General features: G+C 55.0%; 1 protein-coding gene across 7 annotated transcripts in view; it reads left to right on the top strand.

The window, feature by feature from the left end:
• Positions 1–22,284, top strand: part of SHANK2 (SH3 and multiple ankyrin repeat domains 2) — a 549,988-nt gene that overhangs the window by 388,156 nt on the left and 139,548 nt on the right. For all 7 annotated transcript variants that reach the window (XM_070457813.1, XM_070457814.1, XM_070457811.1 and 4 more), the window contains 2 exons: positions 1,207–1,289; positions 2,888–3,012. In XM_070457813.1, the coding sequence (XP_070313914.1) occupies positions 1,207–1,289; positions 2,888–3,012 (208 nt within the window). The remainder of the gene's footprint in view (positions 1–1,206; positions 1,290–2,887; positions 3,013–22,284) is intronic.

Here is a 22,284-nt window from a genome sequence, read left to right as displayed (position 1 = left end):
TTCACCCTGCCCTCCCACCAGCCAGCCCCTGAGGACCCTGGACAAAGCCTCCAGTCTGCGCCACCCCCCCACTATCCCCAGCGACTCTCCCCCTCCCCCTGACTTACTTCCGGGGCAGCGGGGACTCCTGGAGGGAGGCAGCCCGGAAGGTGGGGGGCTCCGGGGGGTTCCCCTGCTCCTGGTGCTGGGTGCTGCGGGCGGCGATCAGCTGGCGACGCGCCCGTCCTGTGGATGGTGGGAGGTTTTGGCCACCTAAGCAAAGTTGGAGCTTTTGGGGTTTCTTTCCTTTAAGAAAAAAAAGAAAAAAAAGCTGTGCCAAACGGCGGTTGCTGTGGCTGCAGGGGGAGCCCGCAGCCCCTTCCAACCCACCTCCCCCCGCCCCAAAGAGGCTGGGCTGGAGTGACCTGCCCCCTTCCGCTGGAAGCACCCCCTCCCCGCCCGCCGGCCGCCCCCTCCGCCGGCCTGCGGTTCCTCTGCGCGGCCGGCCTGCGGTTCCTCTGCGCGGCCGGCCTGCGGTTCCTCTGCGCGGCCGGCCTGCGGTTCCTCTGCGCGGCCGGCCTGCGGTTCCTCTGCGCGGCCGGCCTGCGGTTCCTCTGCGCGGCCGGCGTCACGCCGCCGAGCCGCCGGCAGCTTTGTGGGCTCCGCGCAAGAGCGAGGGGGGCCCCGCGCGCCCCCGGACCGGAGGGAGGGGTCGCCGCGTCTCCCGGTGCGGCCGCGGCTGCAGGGGGCGAAGAGAATCGGCGGCTTCTGTAAAAACAAAACAAAACAAAATAAAAAACCTTTCGGGAGGAAAAGAAAAAGGAAAACTGCTGCCTCATGTCTCCGCCGGCCGAGGGCCCCGCGCCGGCCGGGGCGCCGCGTGCGGCCGGGCCCCGCGCGCGCCGCGCCCCCCGCGCCCGCGGGCCGCTCGCCGTGCCGGGGCGCCCGGGGCCCGCCCGCGCCGCCGCCGCCGCCGTGCATGACTCCTGCCTCCCGCTCGCGCCCGCTCCGCCCGGCCCCCCGCTCCGAGCCCGCCCCTCCCGTTAGCCTGCCCCCAGCTGCCTCCGCTCCTCCTGCGCCGGCTCGCCGTCTCCACGCTGCCTGCCTGGGTCGGGCGAGCTGGGGTGATTAATTGGCTACGATGATGAACGTCCCCGGCGGAGCCTCGGCCGCGGTGATGTTGACGGGCTACAATAATGGGCGCTGTCCCCGGAACTCTCTCTACAGCGACTGCGTTATCGAGGAGAAGACCGTGGTCCTGCAGAAGAAAGACAATGAGGGCTTCGGATTCGTGCTCCGAGGGGCGAAAGGTAAGAGCCGGCGGCTCCCGGCCTGGGTGCCTCCACATGCGTGTGTGTGTCTGTGTGTGTACACGCCTGTGTGAAAAACGTTCCCCAGCTCAGAAAGAAGCCCTTTTCCTGGGGGTACTCGGTTGCTAGACAACCATGTTCTTTCACATCCTGCCTTTCTAAACACTGGGGCTTCCTTCAGGAATATTTCCAGTTTTCTGTACACAGTATTGCTCTGAACAAGCTCCTTCTCCTCTCTCTCGCTGTCCTCCTTCTCTCTCCCTCCCCCCACTTCTTTTTAATTCATGGGTTTCATCTGTGTTTTGTGGCTTGGTTCAGTCTGGTTGTGACTGGCTTCGGAGCTCCTGGTGTCAGTCGCCCAGAATTACCCAGTCCCGAGTTTGCTTCAGGGATTTCTGAGCTGCCCCATTCTGGGAGTGGGCTTCGGCCCCCGAGTGCAGCAGGCGGCTGGCTGCCCGCCTCTAAGGTGACTTTGCAAAGGGAATGTGGCAAGATGGTCCCCTCCGCCCTGGCCCAGCCAGCGGCACACACGTCACGTGGCCCACGGTGGGGGGCTCCGGGAACCTGGTCCTCGGCAGTGCGGTCCCCTGCAGCTCTGAACTCGGGAGGGCACCCCCCAACACTGCCAAAATGAAACAAAATGGCATCTCCTCCCGGTGAGAGGAGACATCTGTGCCCCGCGCGTGTGGGGAAACCATGTGCAAGTTTGATCTTGGAGCCTCAGGGCTGCGCTGGGGGTGGGGGGGGGGGTCCCGCACTGTGCTGTGGGGGGAGGTGTCCTGCTCCGGAGCCAGCCCCACCTGCTCCAGGCTCCGGCTGCCCAGGCAGCGGCCCATCCACGGGGAGGGGGAGATTGCTCTGCCCCTGAGAGTCCATGACTGTGAGGTGTCTCCCCTCCCCCGGCCAAGGCCGGCTTCCTCCCCCTCCCCCCCCCCACCCCCAGCCCCTCGGGACCACCCAGGAGCGTCCACCTCTTGCCCCAGAGTTTGGCTCCGCAGCTCTGGCCCCCGGAAGCCAATGCTGGCTCTGCTGAGCAGCGGGGCCCCAGCCCTCCTGCGGACGCTGGCCGCAGAGTGGCCACAGGGAGCCGGGCTCCTGGCAGACAGGACTCATAAGCAGATTCCAAATCTGCAGCCACCCACTGGGTCAGCGTTCTGCTCCGTCCATGCTCCAAGTTGAATTCCCTTGGTTGCGAGTCTACGTAGATGTAAATTTGGCAAGCGGTTCAGTGTGGTGTTTCTGTAGCTCCATGTGGTTATGGGGGGAACTTTTCCATTTTTAGAACTGAAAATGTTTAGTCACTGATGCTTTTAAAGAAAATGACAGGCATGTACATATAGACATGGACAGGGGAGCACGGTATCCTGTGTGTTTTAGGCACAGAGGCTGAGAGGCACCAAAAAGCAGTTGGGTCCATTGCTTTAGTTGGTGTCGGCCCATGACTGTGAGTGTCAGCCCCTTCCCAGGGGAGAGCTGGCCTGGGCCACCCGCTTCCCATGGAGACACAGGGCCTGCTTCCTCCCAGGGTCCCATGGGAGGCCTGGGCTAACCTGCAAACATTTCCCAGCCTTGTAACAAGGTACACCTTGTCTTCCCAGCGGATACGCCCATCGAAGAATTCACGCCCACGCCGGCATTCCCGGCCCTGCAGTACCTGGAGTCTGTGGATGAAGGCGGGGTGGCATGGCAAGCCGGACTGAGGACCGGGGACTTCTTGATTGAGGTAGGGACACCGGTGTTCATCTCCTTCTGCCTGGGGAGAGCGCCGGCTCTCTTAGGGTTGGGTCTGTGGTCTTGGCGGCGTGGCCAGTGAGCCAGGCTGGGGGCCCTGTGGAGGCTGCCTTGGCTGGGGGCTTTCTCGGTTGTTTCCACCTATGGTGGATGTCATTTCCTGCGGACAGCATGTTGGGATTGTCTTTGAGGCCTTGGCTTTTATCTCTTTGGAGGCTGGCAGTGTCTGCAGCTTGGCTGTTGATCTTGAAGTAGAAGGTAGAAGTAAGAGGAAGCTGGTTGCCCTGATGTCAGGGACCGTGCGGGTCTGTGGGTGGCTTAGCTGTGATTGTTTGAATGGACCCAAGAGAAGCCGTGGCCCACACTCGTGTCCCGAGGGCAGGTGGAAGGCTCGGTGCCGTGGGTCTCGCTCCTGTGAGGTCTGTAATGTCGGTGGTTGAGAGTCTTGATTTTCAAATCGAAGTAACTGGCCTGTCAGATGGGTGATGATCCTTGAAGGACCAAGGAATCTGGGCAAGTTGGGTGGCTGGAGCTGATGGTGCCAAGAGGAAGCTTGTAGATTTAGATGCTGTGAAAACCAGCCTTTGCTAATAGGTGAATGGAGGGAGCCCTCTCGTCATTTAAGAAAATCCCACCAGACCTGGGTTCTCAGCCGCTGCAGGTCTCACCTGGCGTTGCCATGCTGTGTGCGCAAGGTGCCAAGCTGCTGGCATGCCTGAGCCCCCTGCCTTTTGTGGGTTTAGGTGTTACTTTCAAAAGGAACGTGTTACTCTTTGGAAATATCAAGAATAGAAGAATATATTGTGCCTTGAAAATATTCTAAGACGCTCGGTAAGCTCAGATGGCCCCCACGGGGAGTTCACATCTCTTGGGAGAGCGTTCCTCTGGGCTCACCCTCAGCCCTGCCTCGTCTGCTCTGGAAAGGCACCGCAGGTGGAAAGAATGGTTGCATGATCTCCAGCCTGGTGCTCCGGGCCTCCGCCGTGGGGCCAGCCAGACACTTGTTCATCCTGGAAAGGAGGAGATCCAGGTCATGGTGAGATGGCCGCTTGAGGCCATTCGTCTCTTATATGCCTCAGCTTCCAAGAGTGCTTTCTGAGCTGCAGTTCTGTTCCTGATCTCCTGGGTGTTTCTAAGGAGGATGTTTCTAAGGATGGAAATCTGAAGGAAAGATGCTGTTAGAAGAGAGACCCAGGTAAAATGGAGAAGGTGCTTTACTTTATTCCAGGCATAATGTGTTGATGTCCCTTTATGTGCTGGGGGGAAAAAATGTATTTAAGTGATTGCTGACCAATCAGAGCCCGGCTCAGATGAAGAGTTGTGCTTCTTCAGGTTCTTGTTCATTTAAACTGTGGAATGCATATCCAGCATGGTGGAGACCGGAGCCCGTGGTGATTTCACGGGTTAACTCGATTTGTAACCTCATGAAAATGCAGAGAGACTGGGTTGAATCATCTTCTGTAGGATGCAGTTGTGATGTAAGTTCCCTTCCCGTGTGTGTGTGTGTGTGTGTGTGTATGAGAGAGACAGAGAATCCAGTAGGGTGACAAAGCTGTTGCTGGTTCTTGGTTTTAAATAATAAATGAGGGCTGCAGATGCAGGAGCATCCCTGTTAGTGAGGCTCGTCAGATTGTTTCCTTGATAAACTAGTCAATAAAGAAGCGTGGGGTGGCCGTGAAGCGTGCGCTGGGCCCACCCCTCTCCCAGACGGCAGAGTCGCGCTGGGTTGGCAGAGGGGTCCGCAGCACTTGCCTGGGCCAGGGGAGAAGACAGGCTGCCCGGGTCAGCTGGAGGGCTCCATGGAAATCAGGAGCATGAAGAATTTGTGCCCTTCTGTTTTCAAAGCACCTCCTCTGACATTGCTTTTAACCTCTGATATGCAAACATGTTTGCCATTTTGGAACAGCTTTCGTATTCCAGGTGACCTCTGAATTCCAGGATTCCAGGCATCCTGCCCCAGAGCTGCCTTAAGGTTCTGTTGGTCTTTTTATGACCTGGAGGAGGGATGGGCCCCAGACAGCCCCAGGCCCTATCAGGCTGCTCCCCAGGGGTCCTCCTCTAAAGAAGGCACGGGCTGGAGGGACGCCGGGAACCCACTCCTCCTGTTTCATGCCAAGGTTTCATTGATGGGGGCTCAGAAATTCTCCTTCAGGTGCTCGGGTTTGAAAGACCAAGGCTCTCCATTGATCTGCTTTCCTCGCTGCCCGATCCCACCCCTGGAATGGTAAAATCACTTATAGCCCTAGAGGTGCATGTTTTTTCCAACAGAAAATTTTTCTACTATTTTCGGTGAAAAGCTTCAACCTTGGAGAGACTGTTTAGATTCGCATGCTTTGGTGGATCTTTGGCTTGAATGGACGCCATGCTGGAGGCTGGGGTTTCTGGGCTCTTGGTCAAGTGCAGGGTCCTAGCTTCAGGCTGCAGGTGCAGGCGGACACAGGCGGACGCGGGCGGACGCGCCACGTCTGTCCACATCCCTTCCTCCCACACACAAGCCTTCCTTTCTCTCTGCTGTTGGAAAGGAGCGCAAAGCCTGTCCGATATTTATCTTCTCTATAAAGACCCTTGCTGCAGTCTGAACTCTGGGACTGAGGGGCAGCTTCTGAAGCGAATGCTACCTCTCTAAAGTCTTCAGCATCTCCCGAATGTCATTTTCCCCTCTTGGACTTTGTCAGGATGCACACACGGTCATCTGGCCGGCGTTGACCCCTGTCAAGAAGGGTTTCCTTTGTGCGTGTGTTTCTGGGGTGCCCACTCTGTAAATTTCCTCTCTCTGCCCTGACTTTTGGGAAGAAGGAGCCTACGTTTAGCTGTTGGTACTGTTTCTTTGATGACCACGCCCCTCCCCTCCCACCAACAAGCCAAACTTTGAGTAGAGCTCCGTGGAAAAAGGCTGTCTTCCAGCTGGGGATGGGTCTTAGTGTCAGCAGTGTGAAAAGTCCCCTCAAGGTGGAGGACAGGGGGTGGGTGCTCCATGCATGGGGACGTTCAAACAGGTGGCTCCACAGACCATGCGTGTTTACCGTTTTCGGGTCAGTTTGCTGGGCAGAGCCCCCTGGATGGCCAGGGACACTGAAGCTTGCCCAGAGCACTCTTAGGGCGGCGGGAATGGGCACAGTGGGAGCCGAGTGTCCCTTTGGGACCTGGGGGGAGGTGATGCTCAGAGAAGTGGGTGGTGGCAGTGAAAGTCCGGAGGGAGAAGCAGGTGGCAGAGTTAGGGCACATTTCCTCGCTTGCGAGTCAAATGTGAGGTTGGGGCCACCATCTGGCCAGGAATGATTCAGGCCCACGTCTCTTTTGGTTACAACAGGAAACCCAATTGAATACTGGTGAGGCTTGCCGGAGAGTTGAAATCGGAGGGTCCAGAGGCAGAGTCCGCCTCAAGTGCAGTGTGTCGAATGTACTCTGTCTGCTGTTTCTTTGAGATTATCTGGGTGAAGCCTCCTCAGCCCCCTTGAGGTGGGGCAGGAGGGGCCGCTTATGAGGAGTCATCAGGAGGACGTAGATGTCACGGGTGACAGTTTCCTGTGGAGTAATTCAAGAGATTGGAGGTGGGGATGCCATTTGGATTCCTGCAGGGACTCAACAAACTGGAGCAACCCCCAGCCTCACCCAGTGAAACTCGGCGGGGCACCAGCGTCACCTGCAGACCTCCCAGAGACCCTGAGACCTGGGCTCAGCCCACACCTACACAATCAGAATCACGAGGCAGGAGTGTCGGTGTTTTTAGGGTGCTTCAGTGATGATGCCAGGGGTTCCAATGGGCAGGCAAGATGAAGACCAGCTGGCCTCATCATGGTTGCTCTTTGAACCTTTTAATTTAGCATTCTAACAAAAAATTAGAAGCAGGCACTGTGCTTATCTCGTTGTCTCAAGACCACGACTGGCTTTCTTCCACAGACCTCCCCATGTGGAAGACTGAGTTTTTTCGCCTGCTTTACTTTAGTATAATCTAAAATATCTTATATCTCAAGACTTGCTTATAATACAGGTAAACAATAAACATCAAAAGAGCAAACAGCGTTACAGTAAATATAACAAAAGGCTCATATCCTTATCTATAATCATCAAGGGTGTGTCTGCCAGGCATTTCACTACCCGTCCAGCCATCATAATAACCCTATAAAATAGCATCCGTGTCATCTCCATACTACAAATGAGACTGAGGCTCCGAGAGGTTTAATCACTTGCCCAGGGTCACACAGCCGGTGAGCTAAAAGTCCAATCCAGGCTGTCCGCGTCAAGACCACCACTGCTCAGAGATGCTGAGGAGATGCTTTGATGCGCTGGATGTGTGCATAGCCATGGAGTAAGAAAAGGTACAAACGATGAGATCCCAGTGTTACTTTCAAATTAGCAAACACTTTTTTTTTTTTATTACTGTACCCATCGCTGGTGATAGCACTTCTAGGTTGCTACACAAAAGAATAAATTGCCATAAAGTTTCTAGAAATCAATGTGACCGTATATAATAAGAACAATAAAGCTGAACCAGGAATTTTACATCTAGGAAGCCATCCTAAGGGAATGATCTTAAAAAAACTGGGAAGAGATCACAGTGGCTCAGAAAGAAAGAGGTGGAGGCAGAGGGGAATGGTTAAGGGGGTACCATGCATCTGCTGTGGATTTATAAGAAAGCATCAGAAATTATGCTTGCAAGAAGTTCTTCCTACCAACAGGAAACAGTTGCCTTATATTGGGTGAAGAGGGAAGAATTAAAGTTATCTGCACAACATCATCTAAATTGTACCACCTCCCTCCAAAATAACCATAGAAAAATAAGGAAAGAAAGCGTTAACCCGTAGGTGATGAGATCACTTGCGGTTATTTTCTGTTTGGCAGACTTCTGTCTATTTCTCAGATTTTCTAGAATGACAGTATTCATTGTTGACAGGGATTCATTTCATAAACAGAAAATTATTCCTTAGAAGAAGCCATCTCACGTAGATGCGCACTATCTTAGCCTTCATGCCCCGGGAGTTACTGTTTGCTTTCAGGGCAGCACTTTTCCTGGGCATTAATTGTTTTCCTGGGGCTACCCCTCCCCAGCTCCATGCGGTACTGGAGACTCCCATGGTTTTTGTGATTGTTGTCTTCGTCCTAAAGTGGCCAATCTCGTTTTTGTGTTCATTTCCCTAAATAGGTTTTCCCTTGCAATTAAAGCAGGCAGCAATATCCTTCATCCTTGAAAAGTGATGCTTGAGTTTGCTAATTACTTTTCCTCGTATTAAATACTTGTACTAAAGATGGCCTGGAACTGTATTATAATCTCGGTTTTCACTGAAGTGAGGATGCTGAGGGAGGCCCTGGTGTTTTCCTTAGGGGCCGTTTGAGTACCTTATAAAATGTTTGTCAGACTGCTGCTTGAGAACTGAGACTTAGAAAGTGTCATGCAGACCCTAGAGCCTGTTTGTCCAAATCGTTACTTTCAACCCAGCCGGAGATGTAAACAATTGTTACAACCTGGTGATAATCGGTCAGCCTCCTCAGCTTGAAAATTAAGTATTACGGGAGGAGAGTAAATAAAGTCCAGGTGATTTCTGATCAGTGGTTCTGCACGTCCCCTGTCGGCACGCGTTCCCTGGGTCTCGGCATCCCTGTCAGCAAAATGGGTGGTTGTGTGAGCTCCACCAGAAACCAACTACGGTCGTCCCTGGGTGTGTCTGTGGGGGCGGGGGGTGTTGATCCCAGCACCCACTGCAGAGAGCAAAATCTCGGTGCTCACTGCCCTGGTCAGTCCTCTGTATCTGAGGACTGTGTGTCCACGGAGTGGGACCTGCAGGCGTGGAGGCCGCCTGTGCATCTATTGAAAAGAATGCGCGTGGACTCACACAGTTCAAACACACATTGTTCGGGGGTCCCCTGTGTGTGCCGCCTGAGTTTAAATGCGCGGGCTGCTGTTAGCTCGTCTTGTTGGCTGGGAGATCGTGGAGGGCCAGCAGTGCTGGGCATAGTATCCTGTCAGTATTTGTCGCTGATCATCATCTTGTCCTTCATCACCATTAATGATGCCTGACTCAGGAGATGAAGCCAGTGACAACGAGCTGAGCCAGTGATAAAAAGTCATACACAGAAAATAGACACGGCTGCCGGGGGCGTGGGGCGGGATGAAGTGGGAGTTTGGGGTTAGCAGACGCAAGCTCTTATATATGGGGTGGACAAACAAGGTCCTCCTGTCCGTCGGGGTTTCCCAAGTGGTGATGGTGGCAGAGAACCCGCCTTCCAGTGCAGGAGACGTGAGAGACGAGGGTTCGATCCCTGGGTTGGGAAGATCCCCTGGAGGAGGGCATGGCCACCCACTCCAGTATCCTTGCCTGGAAAGTCCTATGGACAGAGGATCCTGGTGGGCTACAGTCCATGGGGCCGCCAAGAGGGACAACTGAAGTGACTTAGCACAGCACTGTATAGTTAGGGACTATATTCATATGCTGTGATAAACCTCGTGGGAAGTATATAAAAAAGAATGTGTATGTGCGTATACACGCACACACACGTATGTATGTGCAAGTATGTATAACTGAACTGGGCTTCCCTGGTGGCCCATGGGAAATGACCCACCTGCCAATGCAGGAGCCTCCGGTTCGATCTCTGGGTCAGGCAGATTCCCTGGAGAAGGAAGAGGCAACCCACTCCAGTATTCTCGCCTGGACAGGGAGCATGGTGGCTGCAGTCCATGGGGTCACAGAAGAGTCGGACACGACTTGGCGACTGAACACCACCACCAAAATAACTGAACCACTTTGCTGCATAGCAGGAATGAACACAACATTGTCAATCAACTGTCCTTCCATGAAAAATCATGTTGTGATGATGACAGCTGGTTGTTACCGCTGTCCTTTCGAGCGTGTAGCCCACCATGGGCCAAGCACATACAGTTGGGCACTTCCGGCCAAGAGTGCACTGGCTATAGCTTCCTGGTGCCTCTCTGTGGAAGGGATGCCAGCTAATGCAGCCACCTGCCCCGCCCAACCCCAAGCCCCAAGCATCCTTGGCAGGCATACCTTCAGATTTGGCTTGAATTTCTGCTCCCCGGGCACTCGCTGCCTTGCTCAATCCTGTTTTGGCACAAGCCTGCCTTTTAGGTAATCTTGGAATTTCTGCTCCTGATTCCCATTTTACCCTCTAGTGACAAATCCCAGGGCTGAGGCCAGAGCCCTTTGTGATTTCCCCAGTGCCAACATCCTTGTCAGCCATGGCACATGGCTCACATTTCTCCATCCTGCCTTCCAGGATATCATGAGAGGCTACATCGCGTGTCCTGCCGGTGGCATGTGTGGCCAGTTCAGGAGCTCTACCACTCTCTTACCCCGCAAAACTCTTAATTTCTTATTTAAGTCATTTTAAATGGGTATTTAATTCAGTAAGTTGAAGAGGAAATCCCAGCTGATGTTAGCAGGAAGCTAGGGCTACTGGTAAATTCTTGACCTTGAATCACATCGGTACTTTGATGGTCAAATTATGTCAGATTCCTATTAAACACAAGCAGGGCCTCACAGTTGTCCTGGGTCCCTCAGAACATGGAGTGTTTCTGTTCTGAAGCCTTGCAGCTTCTGACTGTGTTAGTTTTGGAAGGGCCCTGGGACCCCGGCTCGCTTCCCACTCCCAGTTCCCCAGCACCTGGGCCGCCAGCTCCTGAGACACTGCAGGGAGGAGGCAGTGGCCGTCTCCATCTGCCTCTCCATCCCCTTGCCTGGCCTTGCTGAGGTCTGAGCCTCCAGCCATCTTCTCAGCGATGGTTGAGAGACATCCCTTTAGTAGCAAATAAAAGTCAGCACAGAGGAGTTGAGCTGAATTTGTTGTTTGCCTTCAGAAGATACCAGTGCCCAGGGCAAACTGCTGTCATTCCAGTCTTTGCCCTCCAAGGCTTCTACCACTGGGATCTTTGCTGTCTGAGGCCATAGCACTGGGGTCTTTGCTGTCTAAGGCTCATTGCACTGAAGTCTTTGCTCTCTGAAGTTTTAAAGAGGCCACTGCTCTAAGGGAAGTGCCTGGGAAGCTGGACCCCTTTCCTGCACGTAGACATAAGCCCCTCCTATACCTGGAAAATAGTTCACTTTGTCCTCCATATTGGCTGAGAACAGGTGGTCCAGGCTGAAGAGCAGCCCAGAATCCTGCTGAGAAGGTGGATGCGGGCGGTTTAGCTATTGCAGATCTGAAGTCTTGGCTCGTTCATTTTGGGGTTCTAATTTGAAGCATCAGTGATTTCAATTTCAGGCTAAAAAAAGGTTCAGAATCACTTCAGGGGACCACGGCTGCTGTGCTCAGGGCTCGGTGGGACTGGCAGATGGCTGTGCAGTGGGTCGGATGGAGACGGAACGGAGCCGCGGTCAAGGGCACAGGCTGTGAGTGTGATCTGGGGTAGAATTGAGGGCCTGTCACTCCTTCACTGTGTGAACTTGGGCACATCCCTTCATCTGTCGGCCTCAGTTTCAAACGAAATAAACATGTGTGTGAAGCATGCAGCTCTGGCACAGCGAGCTCTCAACAACTGGTGGCAGTTGTACAAATCACTTTTGCAACTTCATTCATTCACTTCTGCAGCACACACTGGGTGCCCATCGGGTGCTGGGCTGGCATGTGCTGTCAGGAGAAAAGACACAAATCAGACATGGTTCCTCGAGAAACTCAGCCTGGAAGGAGAGCAAAAGGAGGATATGGTGAAGGCCCCGATTTATATCGGGAAGAGGTCTTCGTGAAAGAAGTTGTGATGGCTCAACACTTTGATGAATAAATGGGGTTCCTCAGGGCAGAACAGGAGAGGGGAGGGAGCTCCAGGGAGATGTTGGGAGATCAGAAAGATTAAGGGCGGATTTGAGGAGTGATCAGATATAGCAGAGCTGAAGGTGACTGGGGCTTGTCCAGAGAAGGTCTGCAGTCAGTTTGAGTAGGGGTGACTGTGTGACGGGTCAGCGGAAGAGAGCTACAGAGGGAATGGTGGCGTGGCCAGACCTGTCCAGGGTGCTGGACCGCCGCAGGGCTTGGGTCTGTCCAGGGTGCTGGATCGGCGCAGGGCTTGGGTCTGTCCAGGGTGCTGAAATCTATCCGCGGGGGAGGGTGGGCGGCTGGGTGTATCTCTCCAGGGTGCTGAACCAGAGAAGTGAGAGGATGCAGCCTCCCATCAGGAGCCTGGCGAAAGGGCTCAGCCCTTCCCCTCCCTCATTCCCTTCTCTCACCTCTGTGTCCTGTGTCCTTGGCCTTCCTGGACACAGCAGCTTATGATTCAGTGAGTGTGCTTGTCTGTGGGTGGAGACAAATCTTCTGTGAGGAGGGGTGAAGGGATCAATGTGATTAAGCATCTGTGCTGTTTCTGTGCTCAAAGCCAGCCTTCCCTTTGTCACTGCCGGCTTGTCAGGGAGGGCTTCCAGGCTCCCTCTGGTTGCCCCTGACTCTAGTGTGCTTCCTTCACTGTCAGAATCTTCTCCCGTTTGGGCAGTTGATGCTGGCGGTCTTCCTCCCAAGAATACCTGCTCCCTGTGGTCTGGGCAGTCTGCTGACCTGGTCTCTACTGCGTGCCCAGTGCCTGGCATAGTATCTGATGTATAAAAGAGACCCCAAACCACACGCTCAACGATGGACACTCTGAGAAAGTAGGTGTTTTATGCCCATTTTGCAGATAACGAAACAGAGATTAGTTAGCCTGCCAGGGCCCCACAGGGAGATTCTGAATCTCAGCTGACTCCAAGCTTGGGTCTGGATGATGTTCTGGGTCACTGAAATGTAGTGTTATAATGATCTTTCTCAACCCATGAAGATGCAGTACACCCATCCCTGGTGTAGACTGGGGTGAGGTTTACAGAAAGCATAGTGAGCTGAGATCGCCACATATGAAGCTTCTGGCTCAGGCTTCTCTGATGGGCCTCTTGGTTCGCCTGCAAGGAGTCCTCCTGGGTCTTTTCCACCTGCCCTCCCTTCCTCCCACTCACCCACCTCCCAGGGAGCTCTGCAGGCTCTCGTTAGCGTTGATTTGTCTCAGTCTGCAATGCCCTTTTGTGGGGAGTCTCATGATGCAAGTGGTTAGGTTGGCAAATGAACTGAAGGAAGGCCTGTGCTAAATGCCTTGTAGGGTCTTTTAATTGATGGAGTTTGTCAGCCTCGGGAATGAGAGGGGGTGTGTGCCCACAGTAAGTAGAACTGAAATGAGAAGGGGCGGGGAAGGCGGTGTAGAAGGCCACAGTTGCTGTCTGATGCTGCAAAATCCTGAGAACGGTCTCTTTGCTCTGGTGGCGTGAGACCAACCCCCCACCAGCCTGTTTTCCACGTCTGCCTTCCCCGGGACCTTCCGTGTCAGACAGCAAAGTTCCCAGTGTGCATCCTCTGTGCTCAGCCCTCTGTGGGCAAGGCTGGGGGTCTTGGAAATGAAAGGAGGCCACGTCTGCCTCGAGGGGCAAAGTGTGGGGGGTGTGCAGAGAGGCCTGTAAACCTGGCTAGGGTGGAGAGGGAGGAACGGATTATTCGGATGAGTGGGGAAAGTGGCGGATCAGCCTTGATCCTGGCCCTCTCTGCCTGGTCTTCCAGATGTGCTCCATACCCCCTGCACCCACGGCACCAGCCCGCACCCCCTGCCTCTCTCTCTCTCTCACCACTGCTCCGCGCGTTCTCTTTGGACGTCTCCCCTCTTCCACCTCCTCCTCCTCCACCAGGGTAACTCCAGCACGCCCTCAGCTCTCTGCCCAGCGGCCCCTCCTCAGGGAAGCCTCCCCAACGTTTCCAGGACATCCGCTCACAGCACCAGTCATCAACCCTGCCTGGCCTGAAAGCTCCATGAGATAAACGGCCATCATGGACTGGGTAAAGGCTCAGAGGCAGGAATGTGCAGGAATGTGTGGGAAATGTCAGTAGGCCCAGGAATGATGGGCCTGAAGACCAGGGACGGCCTTGAAAGCCAAGCTGAGTAGTGAGACTTCACTCTGTCATGGAAGCAAGCTACCTCGGGTGTTTTAGCAGGGACGGCCGTGGCCTGTGAGTCTCTGGGCTCGGGCCTTGTGAAGAAAGGACGTGGAGGCGGAGAGACCAGCTGGGGGCTGCTGCCCTTGAGAAGCAGGTTAGAGCAGAGATGAAAAACGCAGTTCCAGGAGTCAGCCCACCTGGGTCCAGATCCAGCTCCTCTGCGTGTGTGCTGTGTGGCCTTGGGCAAGGCACACAGCCCCGCTGTGCCCCAGTGGCCTCATCCGCAAAGAAGACCCCTAGTCTGCACAAGGGCAGTCACTGCTATTCTTGTTGCTGTTGTTGTTAGCCCGAGGGACGGTTACAGAGCCTTCTTGGCCAGGCCAGGCACTCCCCTCCCCCCACTAGGCAGAGTCTCACTGCCTGGGGACCTCTCCACCATGGGACTCACCATGATGAGGTCAGGTGTGAGCTCCGGGACCCCCAGTGCCCAGCACGGGTCCTGGAGAGCTGAGGCTGGGGCTGGGAGAAAGAGGGCAGGAGGGCAATGCTCCGCCCTTGAGCTGGCCAGAAACCGAGGCCTGTCGTGGTCACTCCTGGCTGCAGGCTGCCGAGAGCCAGGCTGGTGCTTGGCGGCGTGGCTCCTGGTACAGCGACCCAAGTTTCTGGGCTTCTCCCAAACAAGAACACTGGACTGGACACCCTCCCCAGCCCATTTCTGTGTCAGTTGCTGTTGCGGACACACATCTCTGAGTTCTGTTGTGTACTGGCCTGTTTAGGCCTCACCAGAAACTTGAGAGGTGCATTCTCACACTGTCCCCATTTCTCAAAGCAGGAAACTGAGGCCCAGAAAAGTCCCCACAGCAGCAGACTCGGGGTCCCAGCGCCGCTGCACGGTGAGCAGGCCCCAGTACCGCGCTGGGTCACAGTCCTGCCTCTCAGACGCTTGAGCTGTCACCTCCGGAGAGTCAGGTGATTCTGCCAGGAGACACGGTTACTGTAACGAGGTTTATCTTCTCGGATTTTTATTTCTTCATACGTATCTGTTAGAGATACATTTTGTCACGTGTGTGCCACAGGTACTTTCTTCCTTGTGTATGTCATTTTTTATTGTGGTGAAATATACACACCACTTTGTCAACAAAGGTGCATATAATCAAAGCTATGGTTTTTCGAGTAATCATGTATGGATGTGAGAGCTGGCCCGTAGAGAAGGCTGAGTGCCAAAGAATTGATGCTTTTGAATTGTGGCTGGAGAAGACTCTTGAGAGTTCTTTGGACAGCAAGGAGATCAAAGCAGTCAATCCTACAGGAAACCAGTCCTGAATATTCACTGGAAGAACTGGTTCTGAAGCTGAAGCTCCAATATTTTAGCCACATGAGTCAAAGAGCTAGCTCATTGGAAAAGACCCTGATGCTGGGAAAGATTGAGAGCAAGAGGAGAAGTGGGCGGCAGGGGACGAGATAGTTGGATGGCATCACCAACTCGATGGACATGGGTTTGAGCCATCTCTGGGAGATGGTAAAGGACAGGGAAGCCTGGCGTGCTCCAGTTCATGGGGTTGCAGAAAGTAGGACACAACTTAGCAGTTGAACAACAATAATTTTTAACATACAATCCCGGGGCATTTGGTACATTCACAATATTGTGCAACCCTAATCTCTGTCTAGTTCCAGAACCCATTGTGTCACCCCGAAAAGGCATCTGCATACTCACTTACGCACACTGTCCCTCCCCCGACTCCCCTCAGCCTCAGGCTGCTGCCAGTGTGCCTTCTCTCTATGGATTTGTCTCTTCTGCACTTTTCTATATGTGGACTCCTACAGCCCATGGCCTTTTCACAGAGCATAGCGTTTCTAAGGTTGCAGCCTGTCTTCTCTTTCCACGGCCAGATAACATCCCAGTGATGGATGAACCATGCTTTGTTGATCCATTCGTTGGTTGATGGATGTTTGGGTTGTTTTTACCTTTTGGCTGTTTGTGGATAACACAGGTGTGAACATAAGTGTACAGGTATTTGTCTGAGTCCCTATTTTCAGATTTTAGGTGTGTGAACCTGAGACTGGGCTTGCTGGGTCAGAAAGTAACTGTTTATCTAAACTGCCGACCGAACTTTGGGTTGAATCAGTATTCACTGAGCACTTAGTAAATGACCGCCTTGATGCTGGGCCTGGAGGAAGAAGCCAGGAGGAGGAGAGATAGCCCCGGCCCGTGGAGACAGAACTCAAACCCACCGGCAGCGTCACTGCTGGAGAGCTGTGTGTGCTCACTCAGTCGTGTCCAGTTCTTTGCCACCTCGTGGACTGTAGCAGCCCTCCAGGCTCCTCTGTCCATGGAATTTTCCAGGCAAGAATACTAGAGAGGGTTGCCGTTTCCTCCTCCAGGGGATCTTCCTGACCCAGGGACCGAGCCGCCTGCATCAGCAGGTGGATTCTTTACCTCTTGAGACAACTGAGAAGCCCGTTTTGGAGCCAGTGCGCTGAGTACACAGCCCCCTGTAGGACCAGGGCTGTTCAGCTCCTAAAGATGTGAGCTGAGAGCGACAACCCACTCGGAATTTCTGGAAAGTGAGCTTGTTCTCAGGTTGCATGTGCTGACCGCAAGTAACGCAGACTACAGTGACGGCGGTGACGGTGGGAAAGGCTCGAATTTCTTGAGTTCTTCCCGTGCACAACAGGCGTGGTTTTCAGAGTTTCCCACGCGTGAACCACGCTTAGCGCTGAGTTTGGATATTCCGATCAGCAACTTTTTCCGCACAGAGAGGCTGGGGCACAGAGGGAGACGCACTTGCCCACAGACACACACGGGTGAGGGGCAGAGCCGGGCTGTGGCCCAGGCCGTGACTGCTTCCGGGCACACGCTCTAAGCGCCTCCGCCACATGGCCTGGAATAAGGAGTGGAGTAACGGGGCTCGGCTGGACGGCATCACCGACTCGATGGGCCTGAGTCTGAGTGGACTCGGGAGCTGGTGATGGACAGGGAGGCCTGGCGTGCCGCGATTCACGGGGTCGCAAAGAGTCGGACACGACTGAGCGACTGAACTGAACTGAACAGAAAGGGGCTCGGCTGGACGGCATCACCGACTCGATGGGCCTGAGTCTGAGTGGACTCCGGAAGTTGGTGATGGTCAGGGAGGCCTGGCGTGCCGCGATTCACGGGGTCGCAAAGAGTCGGACACGACTGAGCGACTGAACTGAACTGAACAGAAAGGGGCTCTCCAGGGAGGAACCGTGGTGGGCTGGAGGGTCGCGGAAGGCTTCCAGGGGCGGGAGAGAGCCGCAGACCCTGCTTCCCAGGAGGGCCTGAGATGGTCCAGCCGCACAGAGCATCTTGGCCAGCGTCCCAAACATGACGAGCCGAGGGGTGGGGCCTCGAGAGGAGGGGGCCTGGGGGCCGGTGGGGTGGGGACATCTCCCAGGCCCGACAGGGCACCCAGGGCACCCAGGCTGGTCGCTAGAGGTGGACGTTCCTCAGAGGGCTGCACCTGCCCCGGGTGTGTCATTTCCGAAAAGGAGGCACAGAAGCCTGTTGCCGCCGGATTTACAGAGGCCGAGATGGAGCTGGTAGAAGTGAGGAGGAGCAGGGGCCAGAGGGACCAGGTGACTGCCGGCTGGGCGGTGAGGAGGACGATGAGGACGATGAGGACGGGCTGTGAGGGCCGCAGACGCCGGGTTCTGGGGGTCCTGGGTGGGCCACCTGCCAAGACGACCAGAGGTGGGAGGGATGGACAAGCCTGGAAAAGGGACACCTTGGATGAACGGGGCATGGGTCAGGTGTCTGAGGCAGGCGGTGGGGACAGCGGTGACAGCAGGGAGGGCCAGTGCAGCTTTGAGTGATGGACGTTCCCCCAGACATGGGTTCCTGGCCGCTTGATCAGTGTATGTTTCTCCTGCTGCTTCTGCCGCTCAGCTGTATGCACAGGGTTGATCTCACACTTCTCCCAGCACCAGGAGGTCAGTTCTCTTGCTGGTCCCATTTTGTAGATGCGAACGTTGAGGCTGAAAAAGACCAGGTGATATGCCCAGACTCACAGCTCTCACGGTGGGTCTAGGATTGAACTCAGAGTGTGGGGTCAAGGCCTGTAGTGCCCCTTGTCACATTTCCAGGTGGGTCCTACTGCCCAGCCTGGAGGCCCAACTGGAGGTGATGAAGTAGTTCAGATCTTGAGCCGAGGCCCTGGCTAAGCAGATTGAGTCCATGGAAGGCAAAGGTCACCACTGATTAGAGGATCCTGGGGGCCTTCCTGGAGAAAGTGAGGGGAACTAACCTAAAACGCTTAAGGAAGTTGGTTGAGGATGTAAGCAAAGCAAAAGTGCTGCATCTCCTCCATCCTCTCGAACTGTGTTATTCCAGAACTTTCCCTACAACGGACAGAACCCAATCCAAACTGGTTCAGCATGCAAGGAGAATTTACTGGTTTGAGTAGTTGAAAATCCCAAAGAAGTCGGGCTTCAGGCCCGGCTGGATCTGAGTGCTCCGTGATGTCCCCAGGATCTCACTCCGTCTCTGTCTTCCTCTGTGTTGGCTTCCTTCTCAGTGGGTTCTCTCCACAAGGGTGGCAGGCTCAGTCTCCAGCAGCTGAAGGTTCTCATCCTGTCCATGGGAGAACCCCAGCAGAAAGGGCATCTCATTGGCCTGCCTTGGGTCACATGTCTACCCCTGAGCCAGTGACTGGCTAAGCTGATGGAAAATGGTGATTGCCCAGGTTGGATCACATGCCCTCCCCAGACACCTTGGGCGGGGTCAGCCCCCTTGGCCTCAAGAGCTGAGCATGGCTGGGCAGGCTCCCAAAGAAAGGTGGAGTTTCAGGTGTGGGAAGGAAGAAGATGAATCACTGGGTAGGCAGATTCAGCAGAATTTGAAAATCACTTTAGGCGTGGACCAGACCACGTGGGATCAAGTATGTCTCTGAGTTATACATCTACAGACTTATTTCGAGCAGCCATTATGCAGGGCCAAGCCTAGTTGCTGAAGCTGAAGCTTTAGTACTCCGGCCGCCTGATGCAAAGAGTGGACTCATTGGAGAAGACCTTGATGGTGGGAAGGATTGAGGGCAAGAGGAGAAAGGAAGACAGAAGATGAGATGGTTAGATAGCATCACTGACTCAATGGACATGAATCTGAGCAAACTCCAGGCGAGAGTGGAAGGCAGAGAAGCCTGGCGTGCTGCGGTCTGTGGGGTCTTAAAGAGTTAGACATGACTTAGCCTGGAGGCCGGAGAAAACCGAGATGAATCGGGCCTGGTCCTTCTTCCCAAAGAGCCTGGATTTAGACTCTCCCCAAGCCTCATGCCCGAGCAGAGGGCATCCATCACACACTGTGTTTCCTCCGTCAGTATCTTCAGGGGGGGAGGGAAGAAGTGCAAACATGACCAGGAGGAATCCGGGGAGGACAGACCTCCTGCTGTGCCAGGCGGAGACGAGAGGGCCGCCCTTGGGGGCTGTGGGTACTGGGGGAGAAGCCGGGGCCGTACTGGCTGTTCATCGTGAGGGTGGGGGTTGAGCACCTGTGCTTGGCAGACGGCAGACGTAATAAGTGGGTGGTCCGCTCAGCTTGCGTGCTAAGCCACTTCAGTCTTGTCGACTCTTTGCGACACTGTGGACTGTAGCCCGCCAGGCTCCTCTGTCCATGGAATTCTCCAGGCACAAATACTGGAGCAGGTTGCCATGCCCTCCTCCAGGGGATCTTACCCACATCTCCTATGGCGCCGGCATTGCAGGTGGATTCTTTATTGCCGAGCCACCAGAGAAGCCTTTCGGTCAGCTTGGCTGTTGTAAAAATTACAATCAACAGGGCAGCTTACACAGTCAACATCTGTTTTTTGTGTTTCTCATTTATTTCTGGAGGCTAGGGAGGCCAAGATCAAGGTGTCAGCCAAGGGGACTTCCTGGGGGTCCAGTGGTTAAGACTCCACGCTCCCAATGTGTGTGTTGGGGGAGGCGGGGGGAGGCCCCGAGGCCCCATCCCTGATCGGGGAACTAAGATCCTACATGCTGAGCTGCACGGCCAACAACAGCAGAAAGGTGCCGGCCGTTTGCGCTCCTGGTAAGGCCTCTCTTTCGGGCTCCTGGATGGCTGCCTCCTTGCTTTGCCCTCACACGTTGGAGAAGGAAAGAGATCTCTCTGGCACCTCTTCTTTGAAAGTGAAAATGTTAGTCCGTCATGTCCTACTTTTTGTGACCACAGGGACTGTAGCCCACCAGGCTCCTCTGTCCATGGGATTCTCCAGGCAAGAATACTGGAGTGGGTTGCCATGCCCTTCTCCAGGGGATCTTTCAGACCCAGGGATCGAACCCCAGTCTCCCACACTGCAGGCGGATTCTTCACCGTCTGAGCCGCCAGGGAAGCCTGGTGAAAACTAATCCTGTTTTGGGGGCCCCACCTTCATCTCACCCGAGTCACCTCCTAGATGCCCTACCTCCAAATACCATCACATCGAAGTCGGGGCTTCAGCTGAAATAACACGCATCCCGTCCACGAGCGCGTGCTTGGGGGAATGAGCCCCTGGGACCTTTGAACGCTGCGCAGGGTGAGGCCCGTCTGGCGGACAGTCCGTCGAGCCTGAGACTCAGTCGGTCACACCGATGGCCTCGTTCACAGAGGGGCAGCCGCCAGGGAAGCCAGAAACACGACCATCTCGGCCACTGGCCTCCAGCCCACGGGTTGCTGGGGTTCACATGGGGTTGGACACTCTGCCCTTTTCTGAGCAGTCTCTCTGTCTCGTGAGAGGGGGGTGACAGAGGTGCCCCGTAGACCCTGGGGGCTTGGTCAGCATGACGACCTTGAAAGGGAGGGGCAGGGCAGGACTCGAACCCATGTCCAGCTCCTGCATGCTGTGTGGCCTCCTCCTGAGGAGGCGACCCTGAGGGCTGGCGGGAGCCTGGTGCTGGGCCCCAGCCACTCAGGATCAGGCCGCCTCTTCCTGGTGGCCCGGAGAGGGGGCGTGTCAGCCCCTGAGCTCGAGGTGACTCAGCCCCGGGGCTGGGGGCGGGGCTGGGGGCGGGCACAGGCATCATGACCTTGTCGCTGGGCAGCAGGCCAGCCCTGCAGCGCCAAGTGGGCTGGTGGCGATCGGTTCCCATTCTTGGGTCTGGCCTGGCCTGGTCTGTTCCAGGAAGAAATTTTGTTTGTTGTCGGTTAATTTTCCAGGAGTCTTTTTTAATGAGCCTTCCGGATAGAATGGCCCGATTTGGTTTGATTTGGCTTTTTGTTTTCTGAGAACAGGCTGTGTGCCCAGCAGTACCCCGCCTAACCCTGTTCCAACCTGGAGGCCCCCGTCCCTCTCTCACCAAGACTTTCTGATTAACCTCTTGCTTGTCCATTGTCTCTGCTCGGCTGGGGTCACCTTCAATGGCCAGTGACCTCCTTCTTCACTTGTTTATTGAGATACAGGTGCGGGTCTTGGCACAAGACACGGGCTGTTATCTGGGAGATAAGGGCCTGATGGAAGGACTTAATTGAATGATCACAGCAAAGTGGGGCTCGGCAACCAGGAGGCCCGGCCAGCAGGTCTGGGCACAGATTCTGATGCTGTGGTCTCTCTGGCTTCACTCAGATTAAGCCTGTCTCTGGAAAGATCCCCTGGAGAAGGGAACGGCAACCCGCTCCAGTATTGTTGCCTGGAGCATCCCCATGGACAGAGGAGCCTGGCGGGCTACAGTCCATGGGGTTGCAAAGAGTCGGACACGACTGAGTGGCTAACAGTTACACCTCACTAACAGTTTCACTCATGTGTGGAAGGTGTGCCTTCAAAGATCCCCCCTTCTCTTTACTTCCAGCAGAAGGGAGCATGCCACCTTGCTCTGAGCAGGCGCTGACCTGCACGGGGCCTGCAGGCTCTGCCCTGAGATGCAGGCCCTTCTTTGTTCTTGCCACTGCTTCCCCGCCCCCACCCTGAGCTGTCCAGGCTAGGAGGCTTCCGGAAACGGAGGGACAGGGACCAAGAATTGCAAAGTTGGGGTGAAAGAAAAGGAAGGCTATGTGATTCCACTCATAGCAGGTCCCTAGAGCTGTCAAACCTGTAGGGGAAGTGGCTGGTGGTAAGGGGGAGGGGGCAGAGACTGGGACCTGATGCGCTGGAGATGGACTGGCGTGATGGCTGCACGGCAATGCAAATGCCACTGCACTCTGCGCTTAGAAGCGGTTAAGATGGTGAAGTCTGTGTTCTGTGTATTTTACAATTTTTTTTTAATTGTTCTTCTGAAAAAAGGAAAGCAGTATTGTGACTTTTAAAAAATACTTTTTGAACAATAAGTCTTTACCGTTTAGACCACAGGCGTGTCATAGCTGTTCCTTTTTCTCTGAACCAGATCACCGACTCCTCCCCGCCCGCTTCGAGTGGTCCTGGGCTCACACGGGGCGTGGAAGTGCTCTGTGCCA

The sequence above is a fragment of the Odocoileus virginianus genome, chromosome 28, assembly GCF_023699985.2.
Source record: "Odocoileus virginianus isolate 20LAN1187 ecotype Illinois chromosome 28, Ovbor_1.2, whole genome shotgun sequence".
Classification (NCBI taxonomy): Eukaryota; Metazoa; Chordata; class Mammalia; order Artiodactyla; family Cervidae; genus Odocoileus; species Odocoileus virginianus.
This window is presented reverse-complemented; position numbering and strand designations above follow the sequence as displayed.